The following is a 27,709-nucleotide window of genomic DNA, read 5'->3' as shown; positions in this document are numbered from 1 at the left end:
TAAACTGAGGATGCAGCGTGATTTAAGACTTAATATCAGCGATTAAAACTGCATTGAAGACAAGGTTATTGAGACAATGGCCAGGATGGAAGGCCCCATGGAGGAGGGTACGGAGACAGAGCTTGTGGGGATGGGACTTCGTGTCTCTGTGTCCCCCACACAAACTGCCTTTTACCTGATCCTGGTGATACTGGGCATCCTGGGTAATGCCACAGTGATTGTGGTGATTGGTAAGGGTGTAATAATGGACAGGGGTGGGGGACGTAACTCAGACATCATTATCATCAACATGGCACTGTCCAACCTGCTAGTGTCTGTGTTGAGGAACACACTACTTGTCATCTCAGACATTGGAATGGAGGTACGTGCTATTTAAGATCTGTATTGTTTTTAAGTCACCCTTTTGTTAATTCACTAACTTTTCTTTTATTGGTTATCTATGCCAAAATTAGATTTTTGACAGGAAGATTTTTGTCTGGGTGGTGTGTGTTGGCATAAAGTAGCTGTTAAGACAGGCTGGCTGTTAGGCTAGAGAAAGAGACCAGAGTGTAAGTACAGGATGATTGTGAGTAAATGTTCTACATTATGCATCAGAATCTTTCTTTTACAGCTGTACACATCTAAAGTGTGGTGTCAGTTCCTCATGGGTATCTGGGTGTGGCTGCGATCGGTCAACGTTTGGTCAACATTCTTCCTCAGTGCATTCCACCTTCAAACATTGAGGCGTGTGGCTCCTACTATCGGGAGCCTTCACAGGCCTAAGGCTCCAAAGACCCTACTGCTGATTATGGGCCTCATTTGGCTTCTCAACCTGATTTACTCAATTCCCGCACATATCTTTTCCACTAATGGAAACAAGAACAGCACAGAGGTGAGAGCCTGCTTTTATTGTGTAACCCATCACAGTAAACGCCAAGTTTGCACTTAGTTTTGTTACATTGGCTTTATTAAATATTTTTTTATGAGGTAATTAAGGGCAGTCCAGGAGTAAGCTCCAATAACACACACTGATTTTGTAAAATTTACCAAAAATAGTGCAGACAATGTTGAATTAGGCAACTAAAGTAAATCTCTTATTTGCATTTTGAATATCTATCTATCTTGAAAGCAATTTGTGCGTGGAACAATAAGAAACATCTATCCGAAGATCTGAATCTGTATGGCATGTGGACCATCAGTTAAAATGTTACATTGTGTTAAAGAGTTAAAACTGGCAAATAAACTGTTATGGTCCTTTAAAGTTTAGAGAAATGGTCTTTGATGAGCAAATTAGAAGTATAACATGAACAATTTTTTAAAAGCATTTTTAAAAACTGTTAATTTTCTTTAAACAGTCTTTCTATGAAGACAGATCGTCTTAATATCATTTGCTTTACACAGCATAGAATGAATATATAAAACAAAAGTATACATAGTGACCTTTCTTGACCTCTGCTATACTGTTCATTATAATCCATGGCCAAGAATAAGTTCATAATGGAAGGTTACCTATGAAAAAATAAATAATGTAGTAACTCCTCATGAGTTATAATATTCACGGTCAGTCTGTACAAATGACATACATCACTGAAACTAAACATCAATGTTTTATTACGGAACAAACATTGTTAGATTAGATAGGATATACACTTGTTCAACCCAACTTACTGTTCAAAGTGCTAATATTATTATTATTAATAATAATAATAATAATAATAATAATAATAATAATAATAATAATAATAATAATAATAATAATAATAATAATAATAATAATAATAATAATAATAATAATAATAATAATAATAATAATAATAATAATAATAATTTATTAAATACATCTTCACCTCATCACTTTATATTGTGGAAATACTTGAGCCAGTGTTGGATGATGCCCTCTTTAGTAACTTCTTGTCCTTGAAGGCCACCATAGCTTCTGTAATTATTTGAAAAGGGAGGGGTTATCAAGCAAGCCTTGAATTATGGAACTTTTACCTCTAGATGCCACTTAATATTCAGATATTACACACAGCATCTTTAAGAAAGTCCTGCATTTAAGGTTTGCCTTAGTTCGAACTGATAAGTGTTAAAATAATGAGTGTCAAAAGTAGATTTCCTGAGGAGAGAATACATCTCTATGAGCCACACTCTTTCCTCCATGGTCTGACTTTGCTTCTCAATCCTCCTCTATTCTTCACAGACCCTAATGCTGGTGAGTAGCACAACGCGCCCCCTGCTGGGTTGTGTGTGGAACTTTCCCTCCAGCTACAGTGGCCTGGCCTATGCCACTACATCTATGGTGATCCATGAAACAATCCCCATAATCCTAATGGCCCTCACCAACCTGGCCTCCCTTTACACACTGCACACCCATCGTGGGACGCGGACTTCCAAGAAAGATGCACCTGTCATAAAACGGGTGCCTGCTGAGCGACGGGCAGCCAAGGTGAGGAAGAGGAGAGGAGACTCTGTGCTTGTAAAGAACTCACTGGGGCCATGTTCATCATGTAGATCAGTAGTGGATGGGTTCATTTATATGTTTAATCTACAGACCTGTCATCTGGCAATTAATTATTGGAACACACAAACACATTTTTATTGGAGTCAAGTTGAACATATTTCATCAAATCTAAATATCTGATCCGGGTTACACTTCCCCAATTCTTTGTGTTGTCTGTTTTTCAGGTGATTCTCGCTCTCATCATGCTCTTCATTGCATCTTGGGGAACCAGCATTATCTCAGTCAACTACTTCAACTACAACAGAGGCCCCTCGGCGGAATTTCTCCTGGTTATTGCTCGTTTTGCTAACATTATCTTCATTGCCATGTCACCAGCTGTTCTGGCAGTTGGCCACCGGCGGCTGCGTTCTTTCATCAAGTCTATGCTCTCTAACTGACAAAGCCACAGGCTGACTGCACACACAATAATGCCTTTATTTGGCAGGAGGTGTATGGATGTAAGAACATATTATGATGTTTCTCTCTATAAACATCCACATACTATTGTGTGATCGGAGCTCGACTCGTGGACTCAACTGAAAGGCAAAGGATTAAAAAGTCATTAAGGTGACAAGGATTTGTGCTACATATCCCAATAAAGTAGAATCTTTTGCAGACAGGACTTATGTCTTTATTATACAGTGATGCACAATAAGTTTCCATTAGTTTGCCTGCCAATATCTGGGTTTAACACTTAGTCATAGAATGTTCAGTGTCGAATGGATGTAAATTGAAAGCAAAATGAACTGTGATTGTTACCCTGTAAAACAGTGGTATAAAAGGATCCCTTGAAGTGTATCAACAGAAATCTACATTTGTATTAAAGTTAATAGTAACTCTGATTTAGCATTTAACACACAAAATAAAATAAATAAGACAGCAGTGTTATAGGCCACAATTTGAATTATTTGTGTTTTTGGGTCCCAGCAGTGGCCTGGTGGTGCAGCTGACCATCACCATCAGCTCCACAGTGTTGCTGTCAACATTAGTGCTAAATGCCAAAACTGGGATTGCCTTAGAGTTGCGCAGTGCTATAGTCACCTAGCAGCCCACAGCTCGACACAATGAAGACCCAGCACCAGCCCGGAGACAGAGACACATCCAAGCCCAGGACTCTCAACTGCTGACTGCAACACTTAGGAGTATAAACAGAGAACAATCACTGCCATAACATTCAGCTCAATTGACGTAAAACAATAAAAAAAAAAATCTGTTTTTATCTCACCATATGGATGACGTTTTCCAGGATACCAGAAAATACCAAGAGTGCAAAGAAGCAACGTTCACACCAAGGACCTCTGACATGACATCATCCTGTGCATGGTGACTTACTTTGCTTTTTCTCTGTGACAAGCATGTGAGAGTCAAAGGGAAAGAAGACTTTCAATGTAATGGTCCTTATGGTGTTTTATACATGCAAGCACCGACATAGAAATACGTTAGTTGCACAGAAGGTTTCTGGTTTGCTAACCAGAGTCAAGGTAAATTTAATCTAATACTGTATGTTGATGCCTTGAGAGTGGGCACGCAACAGAGGCAGGCATTTTCTATGCCCCTTCTTCATTACAGACCAACTGCAAATTTCACGCCCAAACGACCACACAGCAACAGCTTTGGGTCGCATGCATTGTATTCAGAAGATCATGTTCCCATTACATTTACAGTAATCATTTAACTCTGCTATCGCAATGCATATTTGCTACGGACCAACAATATGTTCATCTATTTGCAGTAGTTAGTTCTAAAGTCATAGCTTAATAACAATAGCTGGTATTAGAACATCAGATATACCATTAACTGCAGATAACACAGATTTAAACAATTATTTTATGCAACCTCTAAAGGCGACAGACGGAGCGGAGCCAGTCCCACTGATGCAGCATTTTTTCTCCTGTTAGTCAGCCATTCATACTCCCTTGGTAGTGATTGTTTTGCCAAGTCTTTCTCCTGGGATGAGGCAATTATTGCTTGAAATAATCTTACATAAGCACTGCTTAATTACATAGCGGAATACAACAACGCATCTTGATCATATTTTTTTTATAGTACCCGAGATTAATATTTTGAAATCAAACACCACAAACAAAAAAGTTGTGAACACAATAAACCAAGTAATACATACAGGGATTGCTTGACTTCATCCTCTTGTAGTCAAATGTTGCCTAAATTGGCTTCCCACCTCCTTCTGTAATCAAATATGTTTAATCCAGGACGAATCATTTTGTTGTCTTGCTGTAACACTTAAACCTGCAGTGTGTAGAATTTTGGGTTTTATTTCCTAGCAGATTTTGTAGAAAGTAATTATAATATCCATAAGTACATTTGATTTAGTGCATAATAGCTTAACAAAGTTTTTTGATTTTTTTTTCCCTTAGAAAGGGTCTCATATATGTCCATATTTCTGCATATTTTGGACCAAGGCCTAGTGCCGCCATCTTGAAAGTGTCATAGTTGGAACGTCATCAGGTGCATTGTTTAAAATTTAGAATTGTTCTTGTCCTTGAAGGCCACTGTAGCTTCTGTTAAACCTGCAGTGTAGAATTTTGGGTTTTATTTCCTAGCAGATTTTGTAGAAAGTGATTATAATATCCATAAGTACATTTAATTTAGTGCATAATTGCTGAAAAAAACTGTAGCCTTGAAGGCCACTGTAGCACTGTTATTATTCAAAAGGGGTGGGGTTACCCAGGGAGTGTTGCATTCTATAACTTTGTAGACTTTCTTGATGATGTCATATTACACACTGCACCTTTAAAGGTGCAGTGTGTAATATGACATCATCAAGAAAGTTCTACAAAGTTCTAGAATGCAACGCTCCCTGGGTAACCCCGACCCCTTTAGAATAATAACAGAAGCTACAGTGGCCTTCAAGGACAAGAACAATTCTAAATTTTAAACAATGCACCTGATCACATTCCAACTATGACACTTTCAAGATGGCGGCACTAGGCCTTAGTCCAAAATATGCAGAAATATGGACATATATGAGACCCTTTCTAAGGGAAAAAAAATAATTCAAAAAAATTTTTTCAGCTATTATGCTCTAAATTAAATGTACTTATGGATATTATAATTACTTTCTACAAAATCTGCTAGGAAATAAAACCCACAATTCTACACACTGCAGGTTTAATGCCACTGTTGTGAGGGAAATTCAGAGAATAAAGGGTCTATTTCATTGTCATTTCTAGCATTTGCAAAATACACAGCACAGTTAATATATTGGATATGTAAACTCTGACTATAATTAGAGCCAGGTAGTTAACATAAGCTTCAAACATTCTGTGTGTAGAATCTCTTCCTATACGTAGCATTGTTTGCCATGCTTTCAAAAGAAAGATAAAGGCATTAGATGAATTTAAGTTGGATTCTTTGGTTCAGATAGCATACATTTGCCACTGGCCAAACTGTATCTAAAATCAAGACAAATGTAGTTCACAAAAAGCATAATCAATTGTAAAGTAGGCCAGGTCTGAATCGAAAATGGCATGGCACAAAGATTGAACATTTAATATAGGCCTACTGTAGCCTATATTAAAAAATGTATGCAAATATCATTTATATGTTGTATTATTATTTATGGACAGTTTTCTTTTTAAATATGTTTTTGAGTCAGTTTTTCTGATTAGGCTGTACGCTGATATAACATATAGGTAAATATGTGCAACAGTAACACATTGGCTTTCTGGCACATGTAGGGCTTAGGCCTTAATGTAAAGAAAATACAAGTTCAGGAAAACAATGCCAATATGTTTAAGGGAACCCCTTTGGATTTTGTTGTAGATGCCATTTGGTCTAACCAGCAGCACTGATCTGATGTGTACGCCACTTTGCGTGGACGTGGGTGGAGAAGAAGTTCGTTCAAAACCTCTCCGTCCGACAGCGTTGCAGGGACCCTCTGGTGGTTTTTGTCTCTGTAACTGACAGACACCTGTAGCACTGTGTGGGATGATGACTCACGAGCTGACTGCTGATGACTACCAAAATTGTGTGCACGCACCCACGATCCCAAGCCCTCCGCCCGCGGCGCGCGTTCCTCCACGTGCACATAGCATCAAAGAGACCGACAGGAAGGAGAAAGCATATCTGATGCCACCGAAGCAAGTGCTTTTTAAAATAAATGCCTGTAGGCTAGGCTACCGGAGCTGAACTGAGGTGACTTTTTTCGCCGTTTAGGCATTACAATCATCATAAGCTTCTCCTACGCAAGGTCATACTTCTCGATGCCCGCACGATTAAATATTATTTCTGTCGCAGATGCATACCCGCTCCTGTCGCCGAAAGACGCGCGCTATCCTGTTCCATATGGATTTCGTCCGTGTGCTCTAAGGCAGAGCTGATCCTATGGCAGACAACAGACTACGTTCAGCCTACCATCGCCCATCTGAGCCACTGTGAGGAAATAATTCGACGAGAGCAGGTGAGATGAAGAGCCAACAACGACCATCACAGCTCGCCTTATCGGCACTCCTGCTCTGCACATTACTCCAGACAGCTGGGGCCAGCCGCTCAGCATTATTAACAACAACAACAACAACATCATCATCATCCTCATCAACAACAACAACATCCCCATTCGAGGTGCAAGGCAGGGATAATTTGGAGTCGCACCAAAACGGGCAGACTAACATCAGTTCCAACTATGGCAATCAGAGCAAGGAAAGGAGGCCAGCACCAAAGCTAAAAGAGGTAACAGGCAAAGTTTTCTCTTTCAACAACAGCAGAGATAATATTACTACTCTGATGTCTGAAAGTTCTGGCAGCGGCAGGGCACCAAGCTGGAGCCTAGAGGAAGGGGTGTCACCACTGTGTGCCTACAAAGTGTTTGAGGGAGGCATTGGGGGGCAGCTTTGCTTTCGACACACACTGTCTGAATACAAGTGTCATAAGGGAGACTGCCGGAAAGTGGTGTCTGTGGGGAATCTGTTGGCAAATATTCTTATCAATGGCAGCGTACTGTTACAGTGGACCCATGAGGGAGGATCCACAATGTCTGGCCAAAACTTAAAGACAAAAGAGACTGCAGCTGGTCAGAAAAGCAGTGGGGATCCTGGGACTAATTTATCAAGAGAAACTCCAAGGTCAAACGCCGTTTTCAGTGGCCGACGCCACCGATGGGGAGGCTACGAGCTGAGCTGTTGGTGGAATGGAAGCTATACTCAATTCGAGTGTGCTGGTGTCCATCTTGGATCTGGCTGCAGGGACTTTCTCCTGACAGATCTGCATGAGAACATCCCCTACCGAATCTGCCTGCGCTCTCTTGTCCGCTCCGATCCAGCTCAGAGAGCAGACCAGCGGGACTGTGTAGAGTTTACCCTGGCACCGTCTGGGATGCAAGACATTGTGATCGCCATGACAACGGTGGGGGGAGCTATTTGCGTGATGCTGGTCATCATCTGCTTGCTGGTGGCATACATCACAGAAAACATCATGAGCCCCGCAACACAGCACACATACTCCTACCGCACTCACTCGCGTCACTGATGTCACACAGAATCCAAGTTGCACTGCAATTAAATAGCATACCTTATCCACGTTGACCATTTCTGATCTCACAGTCAATCATTGTCAATAATAGTACTTTTTCATTGAGCCACACAATATAGTTTACACACCCTGTTATAATTGAATTGAAGCACAAACTGTGGCTCTGCAAATAACAAGCCATGTCAACCTCTGCGAGGATGCACTGAACCAATACCAATAACATAAATGTACTATTATACAGTTGTTTACTGTGTTGTTTTTGTTCAAGGTTTTCTCTGATTCAGTCCGTCTATCTATAAGCCCGCAAGTATTTATACAGCGATAGGCTATGAACGAAATGGCTATGAGAACATCAAACTAATGTGAAGCCTGTGAAACACTACACATGTCGTGTCCTTGCTGGGACGCAGGAATATAAACCTTTAGTAAATTAAAAACTATTATACTTGACTAAATCTAATCCCACTGTTTCATGTTGCTTTTAGGTCTGCATACCACATGGACAGTATGTGTGCCATGTGTGAAAGGCAATCCAATCTGGTGTACAATCTTCAAATACTGTGCCAAGCATCTTGAGTTAAAACGCCTTTTACATCCTCCTGTGAGTGAATAAAGTACCATGAGATAATTTCTAATACTTAAAAGCTGTCCTTATTTTTCTCCTTGTGTGTGAGAGTGTGTGCATGTTGGTTTTCTTTTCATATCCAGCAAAATATCTGGACAAACAACCTCACAAGGTGGCAGATTCAGGTAAATCATAAAACAGAAAATTAAGCTTTATCCCATTATTTTGCTCTTTTTTAACCAAAGAATGTCTTTCTGGATGGTAAATCTGGAAATAAATGTTTCCTAAAATATGATCGGATCATGGTTGGGTGATATGGATCCTCTATCATGAGCAGAAATGTCCATTTCTGGCTAATCCGTTAATACATGTATGTCATCTCAGGGACTGTATTTTTCAGCTCAACTCTTGATCAATTGAAACAACACACAGGTCCAGAGGCAGAGGGTAGAATCAATCTAAACTGCAAAGCTAATGACATAGTAACAAAAACATCTTGCCATAACTTGCTGCCATTGTAGGAGAATATAGGCTACTACCCTAAAATATTGGTAATGAACACAAGTAAAAGGGAAAAATATACAATCAAATATAGCATACAGGTACCACTATGTCTATGACTACAATATATTCCTAGTCTATTGTAGTCATAGTGGGACCTGTATGCTACATAAAAAACAAAAGGGTCCTACAACAAATAATTGCTTTTAATGCAAGGACACCAATTTAGTATTTATACATACTAAATATGTGTAGGCCAACTTGCAATAAAAGTAGGCACATTTTTTGTTGTTGGACCAATTTGTATTCTACAGCAGAATTTATTCAAAAGTTTAAAATAAGTGTGCCACTATTTCTTGAAAAATGTCCTCTGTGATATGATATGATAGGCTGTAAAAATATGGCTTTCAAGGCAAAAACATTTATGGCTATTTTTCACAACATGTTCGTGTATCGACGTCACATCCACGTCGCTGAATTTTCTGCATAACCCCGCCCCCACATGACATCACTTAATAAAGCCAACTTACTGTGCTCCGCCATTTTAACTTCTTTTTTCGAAAGAAGACGAGCTAGTCGCACAGTATTTGTAATCGAAACGTTTAGATATCTAGCGTATCATTGGGGTGTGTCTTGTTTGTTTATTCTCGCAGGGTTTAAGCTAACGACTTCTATTTGGTTGTTGTCCGTTTGTATCCGTTATTTTCAGCCAGAGAGTCGCAATGCCGAGCCACCCGCTGCGTGTAGCGGTGGTGTGCTCGAGCAACCAGAACCGCAGTATGGAAGCGCACAATATCCTCAGGTAAAGATGAGTCGCCGGGAAGAAGAGAAAACGGGGAAACGTCTACGAATTGAACAAAATTGGTTCGGCGTCTAGCTGTTTTCTGAGCCGGTCACGAGCCATGGTGACAAACGGTCCGTCGGGCCTCAGTTAACAATGGACCCGCTCCTCTTGAGTGATACACTGGGCCCACGGCGTACTTAAACTCTTGTTTCTGAATAGGCTTCAGATTTGCGGCTCCCTAAAGTAATCGCCCACACAGATTTTGATTTCAAACAGATTTAGGGCATGATAAAGAAGATAAGAAAAAAATACCGGCGCAAGTTGTTGGGTAGTTTCCCCCCACATGTTGACAACAGCGCCCCCCTGTAGGGAATATTCCGGAAGAAGAGCAACTGCAGCTGGGCTGAACCAGAACCATAGGTCCATGACCAGAACACCGGGTGCTTTTAAAAGCTGCGATGAGTCAAGATTCAAGAATCTTTGAGTCTCCTCATTCACACACCATTTTGGACTTATTCGTTTTTAAACTAGAACAGTGTGTTCGTTTGAAAATGACCAGACATTTCACACTTGGTCTAATTTCCTACTAGTACTAGTTTTTCATCTAAGCTACTACAAAATAATTTATAGACCAACAAAATCTCACAGTGACAAACTGTCACTGCTGAAATAGGAGGGGAAAAAGTTGTAGTTAGTCTCTTACATGGGAGGTGAGCTGTAAATGAGCGAACACTTTTTACATGTGCAGTTATGTCTTAATTCAGCCTTGGATGCACCCAGAGTACATAAAACGCTTAGTTTTTCTTGAACGCAAGGAGACAATTAAAAAAGCTGAGTTAAGGCATGGAAATATGCTGATTTCTGCATTCTGCTTGTATGTTGTGGTTATGTTTTGTATCTAGTGCTGATGCCAGAAATTGAATTTAATTTACTGTCTTGTCCTTTTCATCTCTGCAGCAAACGTGGATTTGATGTGCGCTCATTTGGGACGGGCTCTCATGTGAAGCTACCCGGCCCTGCCCCGGATAAGCCAAATGTGTATGACTTCAAAACTACATATGTACAGATGTACAACGACTTGGTCCGCAAGGACAAGGAACTGTATCCCCTTCTCACTCACTTTTACACACACACACACACACAAGCATATACTGAAGCCAGATAAGTAAACATGGTCCATGTGTCTTAAGATATGTTTTAGATTTGAATCACTGTGGGAGGTCATGCAAGTGCGATGGCGTTTGAACGGCACAGCAGATGGGACTGCACCGGTGGGTAATGCACATGCAGGGATTTCAAAAATTGTTATTTGATATATGCTCTACAGGGGGTGGAAAAACACCTTGCAATACAACAGCTGCACAGTAGTAAGTGAAATTTTGTGAATATCATAGTTTAAAGTTTTTGTTGAAACCCACCAGTTTGAAATCTATACTCTCTTAAAGCCCCATCTTATATTGAGTGTCTGTATTTGTAAGGGTCTTAATGTTATTCACTAGTGCATTTCCCTGTCTTTTAAACATCTATCTTTTCCTGTCATAACAATAGATGTTTACTTGTTTGAATTATGATGAAAACAAAAAACCTTTGGCAAACAGTGATCACAGGTAGACCAGACTGACTGACTGTAAATAATTTCATCGACAAAAGGCATTCATTAAGAGCAGTGGCCCCAGATAAGGTATATATGGAACCTGGAAGAGTTAATGCTAGTTAAGGAACTGGCTCTCTGAGATCCAATGATAACTTTTGGTTAAAATCTTATTGACTGTAAAGCACCAGAGTAAGAACTCCGCATTTGTTACAATGTACATGCAACTGTAATCAAATGATGGGTATCAAATACCATGGACCGCATTACAGAAAGCACTATAATTTAACAGCTGGAGAAGTAAAAATGGCAATAGTGAGTGATATCCACTGCCTTTTCTTTGTACATATGAAAGTTTAATAAAATTATAGCAGTGAATGCTCCTGTAAATAACTAATTACTCTTTTGTTAAACATCCCCCTTTGCTGCTCATCTGAAGTATTAATTACCTGTACTATCCTCTTCAGATAATAGACTTGTTTAAGGATGTGGCTAATTGTAAGACTGCTAAAAGGTAACGTAAAATATGATAAGTAATGGAGTTATTCTGGTTTAATGGGCCAGAGACATGACAATCTAGACTTAAAAGTAGTGGAAATATGCTTCTTCAAATTTTTACTTGCTAATGTGCAATTTGCTAATGATATTACTGTATTGCAGGTGTAAATTATGCCAGCCCACTGTAGGTTGAGAGGTCAAATCTGTATTCCTGCCAATCAAAGGTGCCGTATTACAAATTTTAATCTAGCTGTCCCGTGAATCAGTGTGTTATGGATATAGAATGCACATACTTCCTCAACCATTTGGTTTATTGTTGCGACTGCATAGAAATATATAGTCCACTATTATTGACAATTCACTGTAGTGGTTGGTCTTTTTTTTTACTTTTATACTTCGCAATGTTTGTAGGATGACCATGTAGTAGTGATAGCGCAACATGGACCTGCTTTGGATACATTTTAGAAACGTGAATGAGAAATGGAAACTAATCTAACATTTGTTGTAAGGACAACAAACAAATGTCGGCTTACCAGTATCAGAAAGGCTTGTTAACATTAATATTAAAACGTTTTGAATGAAATAATTGCAGTGAAACGTTTTTACTATGGTTGCTGTGAAATGGCATTCTTCTATTTCCCTTGTTTGCAAATGAATGTTAGTATTGTCAGTCACCACTAGAGGGTGCTGCAGCGTGTCTAATACAAAGACTTGACACCAATTAAGTGTGCCCCCAAAGGCAACCAAGATAGTCTTTAGACAAATACTGTTCCTCACTGTCTTGCTGGGTGTAGGCAGGCATACTTCAGTATTCTGTTAGTTGAAATCCTGTTTTGGGGAGTGTGTAGATTACCTTCAGATGTTCCTCTCGCCCCTGCTGTGTTCCTTGACCTCCCTGCTCTTCAGATATACACAGAACGGCATCCTGCACATGCTGGACCGCAACAAGCGCATCAAATCAAAGCCGGAGCGCTTTCAAAGCTGCAAGGATAAGTTTGACCTGGTCATCACCTGTGAAGAGAGAGTCTATGACCAAGTGCTGGAGGGTGAGGCTTATTACAAACATGACAAATGTCTGATCACTGATGCAAGAACACTGCTTTAATGCTATTTTCTGTTGGCCAATAATCACCTTTTTTCCAGTGGTTTGTATGCTGACCCAAGTTTTCACTCCCAAGACTTGTTATTGTGTGGCAAACTCTTTCTCTTTTATCTGTTGTTGCTCCTAGATCTGAATTCAAGAGAGCAGGAGACTCTACAGCCTGTGCACGTCATCAATGTAGACATTCAGGATAACCACGAGGAAGCCACGCTGGGTGCCTTCCTTATATGTGAGCTGTGTCAGTGTGTGAGTGTCTCCTACAAAGGTTTTTTCAATGATAAACACTCAATGTGTGACATTTGGTTTTAACAATTCAAAAGTATATGCAGTAATGTGAACAAAAGGGTTGTTAATTGTTTAAACTCTGCCACCCTATATATTTCTATAAGAGGCAATTTAGTGCCTAAATCAATGAATTTGATTTAGTACCAAATTTCAATTATAAGTGCAGTAGATTCATAAATGGTGTAGAGGTTGATTTGAGTTCATTGGTGCAGGCTGTGTTTAATGTGTTTCTTCCTCCACTCCTGCAGATCCAGCACACTGACGACATGGAGAATGAAATCGATGAGCTCCTGCAAGAGTTTGAGGACAAGAGCAACAGGCCGTTTCTTCACAGTGTCTGTTTCTACTGATACAAAATAGATATTTGCAATAAACACAGACCTAGATTACAAGCAATCAAACAATAGTGTATGGAAACACAACACAGTCATGTACAACACAGGACATGCAAATTCTGTGCCCACACACTCATACACACAGCAACCATACAGAAACTTACAAATGGCTGCTGTTGGACATGGTGATGATTGGTTTTTCCTCTATGCAGAGGTTGGACTCGCTGCTCGCGCTCTGCCTTTATTTCTAAAGACCAAGGTCCCTCCACCCCAGTCCAATGAAATCACTCAACCATGTCTCCTCAGGGAGAGCCATAACACCACCACTCCTGATTCAACAACTCCTTTACAAGTCCCTCTGATTACAGCATATTGATGCTGAGTCTTTATTTCTTTTCACTTTTTTTTCTCTTGATATAATTGTGATTAATTTAAGCATATATGTCAGATTTTTATTCCTGACCTGGGACATTGTAAATGCTCTTCTTGGGGTCAGAGAGGAGAATTGATTGAATTGAATGCTTGTTTTTGTGTAACCATGCATTGTAGATTAGTTATGAGAAATTAAGTTAAAGTGGGTGGGCTAACAATGAATAACCAAACGTAGACCTCTCTGAGGGTCTCATCCAAGGTTTTTTCCATTATAATGTGTTGATTCATATTTAGACTCGGATATGCTATTTTTCAGAGCATAGTGTATTTTTTTCTTTTGTAAATGTTAAAGAATTGAAGCATTGTAATTATTTGCAAACTGCAAACCCAGCTCAGAGTGCCTGATTTTTCTGTATGTAAATATGAATCCACTAAAGAAACATGTCATGGTGACTCTTTATTTGCCTAAATGTTTAGAAATGGTTTCATATACAATATTTAGCTGAAAGTGCAATAGACGGTGAGGCTACACCAATTAACCACTATTAAGAAACGTGCAGAGCTGAAATAGGCCTACTACCTATTTTTACTTCTGGTTTGAATCTTGAAAACTTTTTCCCAAAAATGTAAGTTTTATGCTACTGACATGAACAACTTGATTAGCCTACGTTACCCAGGTGACCGTTAATAACAAACAAAAAAACAATTAATTCGAAATAGTGGTGACGGCGGTAGCTAATAAAAGCTACCATGACAACATATTTTTCGATTTGAAGCAAAAAACAAACTACCTGTGACTAGGATAATTCTTGACCAACCCTTGTGGCGCTGAGACAGGCGGCAGGACCGTGTGGATGGAGTGCACCGGCAAGTAAGCTAAATTGAACAGGTTTAGGGGTGGGCGGCTTTGTATGCACTTCAGCGATGACAGCAATGCCTGATGCTAATTCAGGGTTATTGATGAATGCTTTAGACAGCTAACTAATGAATCCAGAGGAGTTTAGCTACTTAATCAGCATTTAAATCCTCCACTGTGTTTGGAGCATAACTGTCAGTGTTTTGTGAGTTGTATCTCGTCTTAGTTCTTCAGTTTTGTTTCAGACGGTGACACTTCTGACAGCCATGGACGCGCTTTTTCGCCGAGTTCAAAATTTCTTCGTGCTGTTACTGCTCGGGAAGGACCGTGCCTGCACCTGCGTCTGTGGAAGGTAAACACAACCCAACGGGTCTGAAGCATGGGGGTCAGAAGAACCTGCAGTAGGCCTATATGGTCAGAACGAGAACTTAGTTTTTATTGTGGTGTGTGACACTCTACGCCTGTGTTCCCAAACTCATACTCAATTCTCACCGCGCGCGCGCGTGTGTTATTTGGAGTTTAAAAAAAGGATTAGGCCTAGCCTACCTCTCAGGCTCTTAAAACTTGTGTAAAAGGTATCAGATAAAATATTGCATTATTACACAGTCCAGGTAGGTAATTCTCCTTAGGCCTACATCTGAAAAAGGTAGTCTCGCAAAGCCAGACCAAACTACAGCAAGTAGAAAAAGGTGACTTTTGGAAATACAGAATTTCCACCATAAACAATTTTATTGATTTGTATTAGTCAATCCGTTATTATTGATCAACTGGTATAAGTAGCATTAAGACAAGGTAGTGGGTACATGGTGAAAATGAAAGTCTATCCATTTCTTCTATCAGCATCATGAGTTGGTTTAATATTATGTGTCCAGTTCCAAAATGAACTCTCTGATCTACTGCTCTGTGTGCCACAGGAATCAGGTCTATCATGTCACTCAATATGATGACGCCCAGTCCTTGGTGGGTCCGAGAAAAAACTACTTTTACAGTGACACAATGAATCAGCAGGAGATGGACGTGATAGCAGGTCTGCTGTCAGGCCTTTTCATCGGCTGGTTCTTGATGTGGCTCGATAGGGTTTGGCACTCGAGACTCAAGGACTGGACATCAAAACTATTGAATGGTGAGTAAGAGTCCAAATGAAAATGAACTTACATGTGGGGATATCTTTAGGCTTCCTGAAATAAGGCCCTTAACTGTGATAATACATTCTATATTTAAGCATGGGTTCACTTACAAGAATGTATGTGAAGGTTTTCAACCTATTGTCACAGCTAATTCATACTATATTTGTAATTCATCCTAATTTGGTGATTTTTCTCTACCTCCTATACACTCAACTATATGTGTTATTTATCAAACACTTTATATGTATAAGAGCCTTTCACTAGCTCAGTTTTCTTTTCTTTTCTTCTAGATTTGGCTTTCTGGTCAAGAACACCTAAGTTCAGCAACACAAAGGACTTGTGCAAACCGTTAAGTCCAAAAAAAGTAAAACACAAACACAAGAAGGCGGTGTACCAAAGTGCTAATGCAAGCATATGATAAAAGATAAAACTGTGTATTTAATCCAATTATTAATATGTGTGCTGTCCTCTCTGTTAAGCAACCTAACAAACCAATCTCTATTTTATAACATTAAAATAGAGATTGAGGAAGACATGCAACAAAAGTCTCCTACTGAACATAAACCAGGGATTTTGTTTTCCCAAATCCCCCACTCCTCTCCTCGCCTCATAATATAATCAGATTCCAAAAGTAACTAAGTGCCTCCTAATGAAAAAGGGTAAAATAACAGGTAAGAAGTTAGCGAGGCCCACAGTATTAATGAAAATATTAAAGGCATTAATGATATAAAATGATAATATTTCTTGTTATGGTATCAGGTATACAGATATATTGATGGGAAAATAGTATCAAAAATGATTCAGCAGAGCCAGAGATATATTTTATTCTAAACCTGGCACCTGCATTACCCATAATGCAACTGGTCCGCCGACGGCTTGGTAGGAGACTCAGGGTTCACCAATTACTTGTACCAGCGTCTCCACTTCCTGCGGCGGCTGAAGAGGGCTCACCTTAGTCCATCTCTCCTCACCACTGTCTCACCAGCATCATGTCTCTCTGGCATGAGAACTCACACTCAACACTGCTGACGGAAAGGCCCTGAGGAGAGCAGTGAGGTCAGCAGAAAGGACTATTGGGGCCACACTGCCACCCATTGTGGATCTGGCCCACAAGCACCTCTTGACTAAAGCCACCAGCATCCTGAGAGACTCTACTCACCCCTGTCACAGTATGTTCTCCCGCAGCCTGCACTGCAGCACAGTCAGGCTGAAAAACAGCTTTTCAACTCCTCTCCACTAACTTTGTTTCACCATGAAATATGTGCAACATTATTTAATTGTTGTTTCACGCTAGTGCAACACATCAATATAAGTGGAATGATTTCTATTTATTAGTTTTTATACATTTATTTTTTATTTTTAGATGAGCCATGCTTGTTATTTCGTTTGGCTTAACATGTTTCTGTGTTTTGCTTAAATGACAATAAAATGAATCTTGAATCTAGAATTATGTGTTTGCCTTGTGTGCTGGTTGGACTCCACTGGGAGACACCTATCAGCTACTTCTGTACACATTTATTCCCCATCACGTATATCTGTGCTGCTGGATGCCTTGGGGACCCTACACAAGTGAGCTATTAAAGAAATGTGTGACAATGAGCATACATCTGACATGAAACATTAAAGCCTCTAAAGACAGATTTTCCACACAGATCATCAGGGGGGAAAGTGTTTGTGATGGAGGAACTCGTGTTACATGTTGGAATTAGCTATATGTTGCAGGAATTTTTGTCAACATATCAGAGCTAAAGGATGGACAGGGTCTTCACTCTTCCAATAGGATCTCAAGAAAGCACATTAACGTGAGCATAGAAGAAGACGCATTCAAAGATTGCCCAACTGTCAAATTAATTAATGTCATCCTTAAAAACGTTTAGTTCTCATTTTCAATATTGTGTTAATATATTATATTATAGAAACATGTTAGTATTGCATGTCTGGCCGTTCTCCCAAAGACCTACGGTATAAACAAACTTTGACGTTTAAAATTGGGGGAGTCCCCCTTTGGGTATTTACCACTAAAGGTCATATTCAAATGAGGTGACCTTGTTGCAGTGTTGTGATCACCCTAGAAAACAAATTTTTCACTAACCTGGCTAGCATGAGATTGATTCAAGGAGTATTATGTCATCAAACTGGTTGCTTTTAAATGCAATTGTTTTTTTTTAATGTTTTTATGTCACCATCTCCATTTAAAACAAAAAAGTATTACAAGATAGTGACCTCAAACATGACAGTGCACTATCATTTCTAACAGGGTGTTTTATCATGTGACCTTTTCCAAACCAAGGACAACTTTGTTCCATTTGCTTCGAAGAAATGGTTTCCACAAGCAGTCAGCAGTACAATCCACTGTCTTGATTTTCTGGGGTTCATGTGAAAGAAATCAAATCCCAAGTGGATTCATTAAGATGCTCTTAACCACTTCTCTCTGCTTATGTTGTTATGTATTGTATTATAAACCCTTCTTACTGTAAAAAAAACATTTATTTAATGCTTGACAATGTCATTACAAAGCCTGATCTCTCCAAATATTTACATACAGTTTTTTTTTTATTGCTAAAGCACAGTGGGCACAACTGAAACCACATGTGCAAAACTCTTAACACAGTGTGCATCACTAAAATGCACCTGTGCAATTCAGTTCATTTTGCCTCCAAAAGTCACTCACAGCAACAAAACTCTTCATACATGTCTCAAAACAAGCTCACTGGTGCAAACACTGGCAACATGTTACAATGAAAAACACACATTGACACACACAACACACAGACCTACAAAACACTAACAACAAGCAGCAAAACATAAAATATGAACTTTTGATATTTAAAATGTTTGAAGTATAAATTATCTGAGTGATTTCAAATAAAACACTTTCATTAGAAAATATTGTAAGAGTAACATATTTTAATTTGACCGTACCATATTGTTTAGTTAAAAAAATAGTAAATGAAAACAGAGCAATTTGATTCACTATCTCATAGCCCGAGTGAGTCCAACTTGACTTGCTACACAGTAGCTTCATAACTAGGACATTTGGACTGGACAACAGGCAATATTGTTCCACTTGCTAGTCAGAGGATGGCATTGCATGTAATGTGGATAAGGCAATGTGCTTTTTGAAGCTTTTCTATTTGTATGTGTCTAGATGAACTTTACAGTAGGCTAGTGTATCAACATTTCAAAAAGTCTGTAAGATATTTTTAAATTCAAAAACCTTACAAAGTTCTAAAAACATCTGTGTTTTGCATAAAGCACATCCACGTGCTGTTGCTGCTTTGAAAGAGTAATTCAAATGGTGCATGTGTGCATCATCTTGATGCTAAAAACTGTTTTGAAAAGGGATTGTTAGGTTTGGTTTCAAGAGTTCCCTTTTTCCAGGGCTGTAATACATACGAAAAACAAAAGAAACAAAATGTAATAGAGTATAATCTCTCATACAGAGTGAGTGAGAACTGTTAGGTTCCTCCCTATCTTCAGCATTGAGCCTCAAATTTTACAGTGATAAACCTCATATTGTACGTGACTTCTTTTTCTCTGTATGGAGGTATGCTGCAGCAAACCAGTCTGAGCAGTGGAAAGCCACATTATCCCTGACAACTACAAAAACAGGAGAGTTTCTTGCCCTTCGATTTCTATCCTGGCGGAACAATTACGTAAAAAAATTATTGTAATATTTTATTTTCACGTGTCGTGCTTTTAGCTGAAATTCAATAAGCAATTTATTTTACATATTAGTCATATTATTGGTTATATTCTTCCACAACTTCAATAAGGTAAATGTAGAATCCAATATTTTGTTTTGAATGAGTTCCTAAGAGTTTTGAAAACAGTGTCTTAGCAATTTAACATTTTGCCAGAAATACACAGTGTTTTGCAGGTTGTTGTCTATGAATGGTAGAAGAGCTCTTGAGTTTTGGTAAATGTGGTTACTGTTTGCATTTTGTGTGAAATGAATGAAAAATGAAACACAGTTTGGAACACATGGACTTCTGTAGTGCACACTGTGTTAAGAGTTTTGCACATGTGGTTTTAGTTGTGCCCACTGTGCTTTAGCAATCGGAAAAAACTAATGTAACAGATGTCATGTCACTGACAGTTCAAAATGTTATTTTCTGAAATAAATTTAAAGCTACTAGTTGCATAATTTATATAGAAAATATACCCCAAAAACATTTGTTTATAAAAACACAGATCCATTTAATCATTTCAACAGACATTCCAGTGTGCACAACACATATACTGTTATTACAGACAGAGTCTGGTTTCCAGGTTAAGTACTCTTTTACCATCTATACATTATATATTAGAATGTAAGAATTTCAGGCGTCAGTCGGGTGTTGAGAAGTTAATCGATTATCTCTTCCAACCTGCCGGAATCATCTTCTGTCACAGACCGTCCAAAATACTTTTAAGACATAATCTGACAGACTAGTTAAAGGAGCAGGACACTAATCGCCCCACTGAAACAACTCAGACAGGAGTTCCATCCTTTGGAGGAGCAGTTGCAGCTTTGTCTTTTTCTATCTTGGCCTCAACATCAGTGGAGGCAGCAGGCTGGGCTAAACTCGCCTCTGTTGTTGCAGCTTGTGCTTTGGCAGCATCTTCACAGTCCTGTTCGGCTGGGGCAGCACTTTTGCTTTCTGACGATTGGTCGATGTCTGAAGGAGGTGGTATACATTCACCTTCTTGTTTGGAATCTATCTCGAGGACTGGAGCGATCACCTCCTCAGCCTTTGGTGCCTCGGTGAGGGGCAGATCAAAGCCCAATTTACCTCCACTGGCTGTGGACCCGTGTGGGGGAGGTGTGAGGGTCTTGGTCTGAACCTCCTCATCTCCATGCAGCCAGTCCATCTTCTGAATGTGTTGCTTGACAGCATCGTCAACTCTGGCATCAATCATAGCCTCCGTCAGGACACCATCTTCAGAGGAATATGCTGCTGCCTAAGAACAAATCATGAGGCATTCATTTAAGGCACAAACATGAAAATCTTGTAGCAGGAATGGAGATTGATCTTTGTAACGGGTACATTAGTTTCTTAAATATATGACAGCTGTCGAATCACACTACAGGGAACATACCTGCCAGGCCACACCCAGCTTAGAGATCTCTCTTCCCGACATGCCTCCCGTCCGCTTCGCTATCTCGGAGCACTTTACACCATAGTCAAACTGTGCCAGCTTCATCCTCCTGCACAAAGCCACAGACACACACACACACAAATAAATAGATAGATGGATGAGAGGGGAGCAAAATCAATTATTTTTGTACAGTTTTCCCAGCCTTGATGCAATATCTTTCCGACTTCACACGAGTAGTGCTTTTAGGAGCTCAGTTCATTATCTCCTGAGCTGTGTGTGGACTTCATCCTCACTCATCGCTTTATAATTAATGCCTCACTTTTGCCAGCCACACTCCGGATGCCCAGCAGGCCACTTCTTGGTCTTTATCTCATCTTAATCTAATCCTGATCCTTGCCTCGCCTTTCAAGCCACTCAATCAAATATTTTTTACGATTCCCTCAAAATCCTTCACGCAAAATTGATATATCTACATGTGAGTAGACATGGTGGACTGAATGTGTGTAAGTGTGCAGTAATTGTGTCAGAAAGCATCCCTAGTGATCATTGTCTTGGGTTCCTGCCCTGTTTTAAAAGCTGTGTCATGTGTAGGAATGTACTCACTGCCTCCCTCCAGTGGCGGGCTCCAGCACATATTTGTCAAAGTACAAGCGCACCAGCCTCTCCCTCTCCTCAGGGCCTGGCAGAGCAAAATTCACTATTTCATCAATACGGTCGTTTATGGCCCAGTCAAACTGCTCCGGTTGGTTACTGGCCAAAACGAGCATGAACCTGCAGGAAAAAAAACACAGAAATCAAGAAATTTGGAGATGTGCCGCCTATTAGTAACCATGTAATCAAAGCAAAATAAAAATAAGTGAAGAGTGTGACACATTTATGGTTTATGTTGAAGCCAAAGTTCTGTACTGAATATAGAACGTTTTACTTGTTGCTCTGCTCTCCGGTGCGATACAGGAACGCATTCAAAGTGGCTCTGAGGTCTTCACTGATTTTCTCCTACAAAAATACACAACAAAAATTGGCGAATTCAAATAGAGCAAAAAGCATATTTTCTGTCAAAAACATCCAAAGCTTCTGGGAAATGAAATACATGACTTACAGTGGATCTCTTGCGAAGGAATGCATCAGCTTCATCAACAAAAAGCAGAAGTCTGTAAAAGGATTAAAACATGATAACGTTCATCTGTTGGAATGTTTTGTGCATTTGTCGGAAAATTAACCTTTATTATTTACTAAAACATCAGGCAGCCTACCCTCGCCGACTTGAGCTAGCCCAGTCAAACACTTTGTGCATGGCTGTCACGCCATCACGGCCCATGGGTGACACATCACCACCAGTCATGATTGCATAGTCCATCCCAGAATGCATTGCCAGCTTCTGCTCGGTACGAAAAGAGACGCCTCACAGTTAGAAAGAATAACACTTTTCATGTTTTTTTAAATGTTGACAATCTGTATCATTCAGTACCTTAGCAAAGAGAGTTTTCCCTGTGCCTGGGGGGCCGTACATGAGTATATTCCTGTACAGGCCGTTGTTCTGCCTCGTGTTTCTGGTTGCTATGGCAATGTCACGCACCCGCTCTTCGAGGGAAGGCTAAGAGAAAGGAAAAACAAATGCATTTAAACCTGCAGTGTGTAGAATTTTGGGTTTTATTTCCTAGCAGATTTTGTAGAAAGTAATTATAATATCCATAAGTACGTTTAATTTAGTGCATAATAGCTGAAAACATTTTTTAGAATTATTATTTTTTTCCTTAGAAAGGATCTCATATATGTCCATATTTCTCAATACCTTGGACCAAGGCCTAGTGGCCGCCATGTTGAAAGCGTCATAGTTGGAATGTCATCAGGTGCATTGTTTGTAATTTAGAATTGTTCTTGTCCTTGAAGGCCACTGTAGCTTCTATTATTATTCAAAAGGGGTGGGGTTACCCAGGGAGCGTTGCATTCTAGAACTTTCTTGATGATGTCATATTACACACTGCACCTTTAAGTCAAGTGGTAAAAACTAAAACATTAGTTGTTGGTTAAATGCTTTGTTCATTCCACTTACGCTGAGCACGACTCCCTCGAGGGCGTCCTGAGGTTTGCTCTTCAGCCGTTTCACAGTCTGAATAGGTAGGAAGGAAGGGGTATAATTAATATACATAATATTCTGCACTTTACAAAATAAGCAAAAGGAGCAATTGCTAATTAGCTCACTTTGACTGGATGCTTGATTGCCTCTGCCACAGTGAATCGGGACGTTTCCCGCACCAGCGACGGCTTCCCAAGCCTGGCCTCGATGTAGCGTCCCGCCACCCCTGTTGCATTTCGGGCAGAATAAACTCCCACAGCTAAAAGGGTCAGCCCTGCCACCTGGAGTAGTGATGGAACAGTTAATCAGCATTTGAAAAAATTACCGTTCATTGTGAGGATCAGGAAAAAAAAACTCCATGTATACCCAATCCAGGATTACCCACACAGGGCTGTACAGTGCGACAGTTTTGATCGCATTTGCTACTGAAATTGATCACGTGCGATGATGAATACAACTCCAATCGCACTCGTGCTAGTGTTGCCACCCGTCCCGTTTTTCCCAGAATTGTTCTCTTTTTTTCACCAGCTGTGACCCGTTTTTTGGGGAAAATGCCAAAACCTCATTTGATTTCCTTCCTTCGTTCAGTAGTTAAGGCCGTCTCACACGGGCCGAGGAGTTTGTTGCGCCCGCTATTGCATCGGAGAGGCGGGCGGGCAGGGGCGGTCTTAACGATCTCGGGGCCCGTTTCAAGACCCTGTGTGGGGCCCCACACTTTTTTTTTTTTTTTTTTTTTTTTTAATAAATAATGCTTGTGCATGCTGCCCGCGAAAATAAAAAAGATTGTGGAAACCAGTTGGTTCATAGACGGATTATGAGATAATGGGCCCAGACTCTTTGTACCGTTTTAAAGTTAAATGCATCAGAGCAGAGGAACATTTTAATCAAATCTTGAGCTGCAGAAGGAACATTATTTTTCTTAAACAGGCACTCTTTACTCTGCAACTGTGAAAACAGTACAGTAGATTGGTCTGCAGACTCATGTTATATGATGGAGGGGCCCATTGCAACATATACAGGGTGGAAAGCTACTTTTCATGAACAGTATAGAATTTACACATAGCAAGCTTATTCCTGTTTGTGTGTGGGGGGCTTAGCTGTCCCTCATGAAGCCCCTTAGACAGAGCTAATAATGCTTTTGTTTTGCACTTGCTTTTCTATTTGTCACCTAGTTGGGGCCATGATGATTTATTTCCTTATATTTAGGCTATTCCTTGTTGGACCCTGTTATTGACATGAGTGACTGAGCTCTTTGACAATGCAACATTTAAAGTTACTATCAGTATTTCTGGCTTAGGCCCCCCCCCCCCCGAGCCCTTGGGCCCCTGGGCATGGTTGCATGCAATATTATTCTCAAAGTGCACCAGATTGATGAATTTTACTTTAAAAGGTTGCTTTTTTTTCTTCCGGGGCCCCCCTACAAGGTCCAGGGTCCCCACCCACCTCAGTCTCCCTATTTAGCCTATACTGTAAAAAGCACTGTAGGTGTGTATGGTTATTATAGGTCATTACACTGGTCAGTCTGAACTGGTAGCCTAATAATGGCCGAGCCCTCCGCCCCAAACATTCAAGTGTCCCTTTTTTTCCTAAATCCAAGGTGGCAACCCTAACTAGTGCGACAGCCTGCCAAATTGCAATTGGCAGGTTAGATTATTTTGTCTAAATTGCAATCAGTGCACCCCTATTAATTTTTCTACAATTATTACTGCACACACTAGGAAATAATATTAATTGAGAATCTCAAATGAGACCAAGATGACATGCTCAAAGGTAATTAGAGCGAAATGCAAGGGTTAAGGTTATGCAAGTTTTCGATCATACTTTGTGTGCTACCAAATTTATTTTTGTGCTACTGATTTTTTTTGCTTGCTAGCACCAGTGCTACCACTTTAAAAAATAAGCGTACAGCCCTGCCACAGCCACAGTCATCATGCAAATACATGTAGTAGTAAACCTGTTATGCTGTTACTTTATTAATAGACAGGCTTCAGTTAGTGTGATCTAGAGGCATTTGTATGTAAATAAATAGGTTTATTTGTTGGTAAATTGAAACATCAGAGGACAACTCATTTTCCATTGTTCCATGACTCACCGCGGCTGTTACTTTGTCCCAGTCCGACGTGAAGGCTCTGAATCCTTCTCCAAACACAGCACCTGCCGTCCTGAAAGCAAATACAAGTTAACTGTCAGTGTGTACTTTAGGTGTTCCTTAACATACAAACTGCCCATTTCGGCTGGTTTCAACCAATCATTCAAGACCCCGAAACCCATTGATTATCCGCATCTAAAGCTCACTATCATCAATGCAGTAATGGTAATCAATGAGTCCGTGCCGCGTCTTACTTTATGGACTCCAGGACAGTCTGCCTGTGCTCCGCGGCCTTCAGGCGGATCTGCTCGCGGATGATGTCGGCGTTCTCCCTCTCCACGCGGCCCCGGGCTTTGGACTCGGCCTCCACACGCAGCATCTCGTTCTTGTGCCTCAGCTCCATCTCGTGCTCTATCGTCGCTGTGAAAAGCCAAGACACAACAGGGACCGGTCAGCATCTTCACACACGTGATCGCCCTCATCTGTGTCACACTATGGTGGTGAGATTTGTACCTTTCCTCATGGACTCCTGTTTCAGCACTGACTCCTCCTGTCTGCGGAGGTTCTCCTCGTTCAGGGCTTGCTGTAGAACAAGAAGAGCACTGTTTGTTTTGTATGTTAACCAATGGTATGTAAACATTTACAGAGCCTATAGGCTGTGTATTAATACTGGATTTCTTTTCAGCGCCATACAGAATTGACAGGTCGCGGATCGTGAGGAGATATTCACAGGTTTTTTACAAAAAGTGATTTTGACAACAAGCGTTCTCCAGAACGGCTGACCCCCTTTTATGCTATATGGGCAGGAGATGACCTTACCTGTTGCCGTAGCTGGTCCTCATATCGCTGTCGGGCAAGCTTGTCTTGATACTGAGCTCTCTGCAATGGGACAGAAAAATAACTTAACGTAACCACACAGCTCCAAAATGTGCTGCAATGTATGACTAATGTTTTTTTTCCTTTAAATGATTAGGTAAAATAGAAGGACAAAGCATTTCCAACTCTCACCGCTTGATTTTGCTTGGTCTCCTCGTTCAGAGTTTTCCTCCTCTCCTCCCCATGGATTCGAATCTGGTCACCTTTGATCTGCTCAAGTGCCGCTTCGTACTCCTGTTACAGAAAAGACCCAAAAATATATTGAACACACTGACTGAACTCAATCATTTAAATATGCATGATCGATTGGGCCATTCATTAGGCTGTGAGAAGTACAAGACAACTTAAGGATCTCAAGGGTAAAGACAAAAACATAGAGATATCACTTAGTGTAACTCCACCACGTCTCTCATTAAATATCCAGTGAATGTACCTTCATTTTGCTCTGATGCTCCATCTGAGTGCTCTGCTCCTGCATTCGAGCTAAGTCCAGAGCTTCTTTGGCATGTCCTGGATAAAGGACAGACGCAAGAACACAGGGATGAAAGGCTTAACATCAGCAAGTAATGTTTCTGCCTCTGAACCCTGACAGATTCAACAACGCTCTCAAATCAAGAGATGTGTGTGTGTATGTGTGTGTGTGTGTGTGTGTGTGTGTGTGTGTGTGTGTGTGTGTGTGTGTGAACACGGGGAGGGACGGTTTGGGTTTTACAAGGTGATGACCTCATTTGAACCCAGACGTCTAGTTTGAATGAAGTTGAGAGCTGCAGAGTGTGAGCGTCACGTTCACAGAGATCACATAAAATATACATGTGCAGATCATATACTGTATGGTGCAGATCCTGGCTGTGAGTGTGTGAATGTGTGCGTGGGCCTTCTGATTTAAAAAGCTGCTGCATCACTGAGACGACCGCCACCGTAAACCCGAAAGCAGATGCATTGTCTGGGACTCTCGGAGGTGCCTTAATGTTGCTGTAATCGGTAGAAGCCTCCACACAGCTGACAAGCCCTTGCAAACACTTACGGGACTTGTCTAGCTCCTTGGCCGCATTTGCAGCCCGCTCCAGCCCGGTAGGATCGAAGTTGCTCCATTTGTCCTTGGGTTTATCTCCGCCGCCTCCGGAGCCTCCGGCTGGCGGTGGAGGAGGTGGAGGCTGGGGCGGGAGACCGGCAGGCGCCTCTGGCTGCCCCCTGTTCAGCCCGAACAGCCACGACATTTCGGAGAGGGTGAATAAGAGTGAACTTAGTTTTGCCGGTTCACTGTAGAGCGAGAGGCGGCAGCTGCTGGAAGACCTGTCAGTGCACTTCCTCTACACGCGTGTCGGTGTCACGCCGCAACCTTATGCGCATGTGCAGCAGACAGTGCAGGTTTGTCTGAACAACAGCAGCGGCGATTGGCTGGTGACAAGTAACTCGTCTTCTCATTGGCTGTTCTTTTAGCTGCCTTTTTGTAGAGGTCATTCATGTAGTCCATCCCAGAACCACTACGGGAGCCGCAGAGGATCATACTGCAGATAATCGAGAGGAAATTAAAGGTTTTCTTTCGGTTGCATCAGACTGTTTCTGGTTTTGTAAGCCAAAGGTCAGTGATATGGCTGTAATG

At 40.7% G+C, this 27,709-nt stretch overlaps 4 protein-coding genes across 4 annotated transcripts; 3 read left to right on the top strand and 1 right to left on the bottom strand.

Moving 5' to 3' along the window:
- Positions 1 to 97: 97 nt before the first annotated feature.
- Positions 98 to 2,877, top strand: ora3.1 (olfactory receptor class A related 3, tandem duplicate 1; the record flags this gene model as incomplete). Its single annotated transcript, XM_080026520.1, has 4 exons — positions 98 to 361; positions 611 to 871; positions 2,180 to 2,425; positions 2,665 to 2,877. The coding sequence occupies 4 exons, from the start codon at positions 98 to 100 to the stop codon at positions 2,875 to 2,877; spliced, it is 984 nt and encodes a 327-aa protein (XP_079882646.1).
- Positions 2,878 to 6,904: 4,027 nt separating this feature from the next.
- fndc10 (fibronectin type III domain containing 10) lies at positions 6,905 to 7,963 on the top strand (the record flags this gene model as incomplete). Its single annotated transcript, XM_080026563.1, has 2 exons — positions 6,905 to 6,979; positions 7,061 to 7,963. The coding sequence occupies 2 exons, from the start codon at positions 6,905 to 6,907 to the stop codon at positions 7,961 to 7,963; spliced, it is 978 nt and encodes a 325-aa protein (XP_079882689.1).
- Positions 7,964 to 9,580: 1,617 nt separating this feature from the next.
- ssu72 (SSU72 homolog, RNA polymerase II CTD phosphatase) lies at positions 9,581 to 14,452 on the top strand. Its single transcript, XM_080026188.1, has 5 exons — positions 9,581 to 9,834; positions 10,774 to 10,917; positions 12,812 to 12,951; positions 13,135 to 13,253; positions 13,541 to 14,452. The coding sequence occupies exons 1-5, from the start codon at positions 9,755 to 9,757 to the stop codon at positions 13,640 to 13,642; spliced, it is 585 nt and encodes a 194-aa protein (XP_079882314.1). The 5' UTR covers positions 9,581 to 9,754; the 3' UTR covers positions 13,643 to 14,452.
- Positions 14,453 to 20,157: 5,705 nt separating this feature from the next.
- Positions 20,158 to 27,427, bottom strand: atad3 (ATPase family AAA domain containing 3). The gene is made up of 16 exons (XM_080025578.1): positions 27,131 to 27,427; positions 26,540 to 26,616; positions 26,239 to 26,340; positions 26,050 to 26,109; positions 25,744 to 25,813; positions 25,485 to 25,650; positions 25,234 to 25,303; positions 23,267 to 23,422; positions 23,118 to 23,174; positions 22,533 to 22,658; positions 22,318 to 22,442; positions 22,164 to 22,215; positions 21,990 to 22,060; positions 21,668 to 21,835; positions 21,065 to 21,173; positions 20,158 to 20,926 (listed from the first exon to the last, which is right to left on the bottom strand). The coding sequence occupies exons 1-16, from the start codon at positions 27,321 to 27,323 to the stop codon at positions 20,456 to 20,458; spliced, it is 2,073 nt and encodes a 690-aa protein (XP_079881704.1). The 5' UTR covers positions 27,324 to 27,427; the 3' UTR covers positions 20,158 to 20,455.
- Between the last annotated feature and the right edge of the window lie 282 nt (positions 27,428 to 27,709).

This window comes from Ammodytes marinus (genome assembly GCF_949987685.1).
Source record: "Ammodytes marinus genome assembly, chromosome: 4".
In the NCBI taxonomy this organism is placed as follows: Eukaryota; Metazoa; Chordata; class Actinopteri; order Uranoscopiformes; family Ammodytidae; genus Ammodytes; species Ammodytes marinus.
This window is presented reverse-complemented; position numbering and strand designations above follow the sequence as displayed.

What these genes read in the sequence shown, in the direction of transcription:
- ssu72 (XM_080026188.1), top strand. Translation starts at nt 9,755, where the DNA reads ATGCCGAGCCACCCGCTGCGTGTAGCGGTGGTGTGCTCGAGCAACCAG. An exon ending in GAAGCGCACAATATCCTCAG is followed by an intron (nt 9,835 to 10,773) that starts GTAAAGATGAGT and finishes TCATCTCTGCAG; the next exon opens with CAAACGTGGATTTGATGTGC. An exon ending in GTCCGCAAGGACAAGGAACT is followed by an intron (nt 10,918 to 12,811) that starts GTATCCCCTTCT and finishes CCTGCTCTTCAG; the next exon opens with ATATACACAGAACGGCATCC.
- atad3 (XM_080025578.1), bottom strand. Translation starts at nt 27,323, where the DNA reads ATGTCGTGGCTGTTCGGGCTGAACAGGGGGCAGCCAGAGGCGCCTGCC. An exon ending in AGACCAAGCAAAATCAAGCG is followed by an intron (nt 26,110 to 26,238) that starts GTGAGAGTTGGA and finishes GTCCCATTGCAG; the next exon opens with AGAGCTCAGTATCAAGACAA. An exon ending in ACAGGAGTCCATGAGGAAAG is followed by an intron (nt 25,651 to 25,743) that starts GTACAAATCTCA and finishes GGCTTTTCACAG; the next exon opens with CGACGATAGAGCACGAGATG.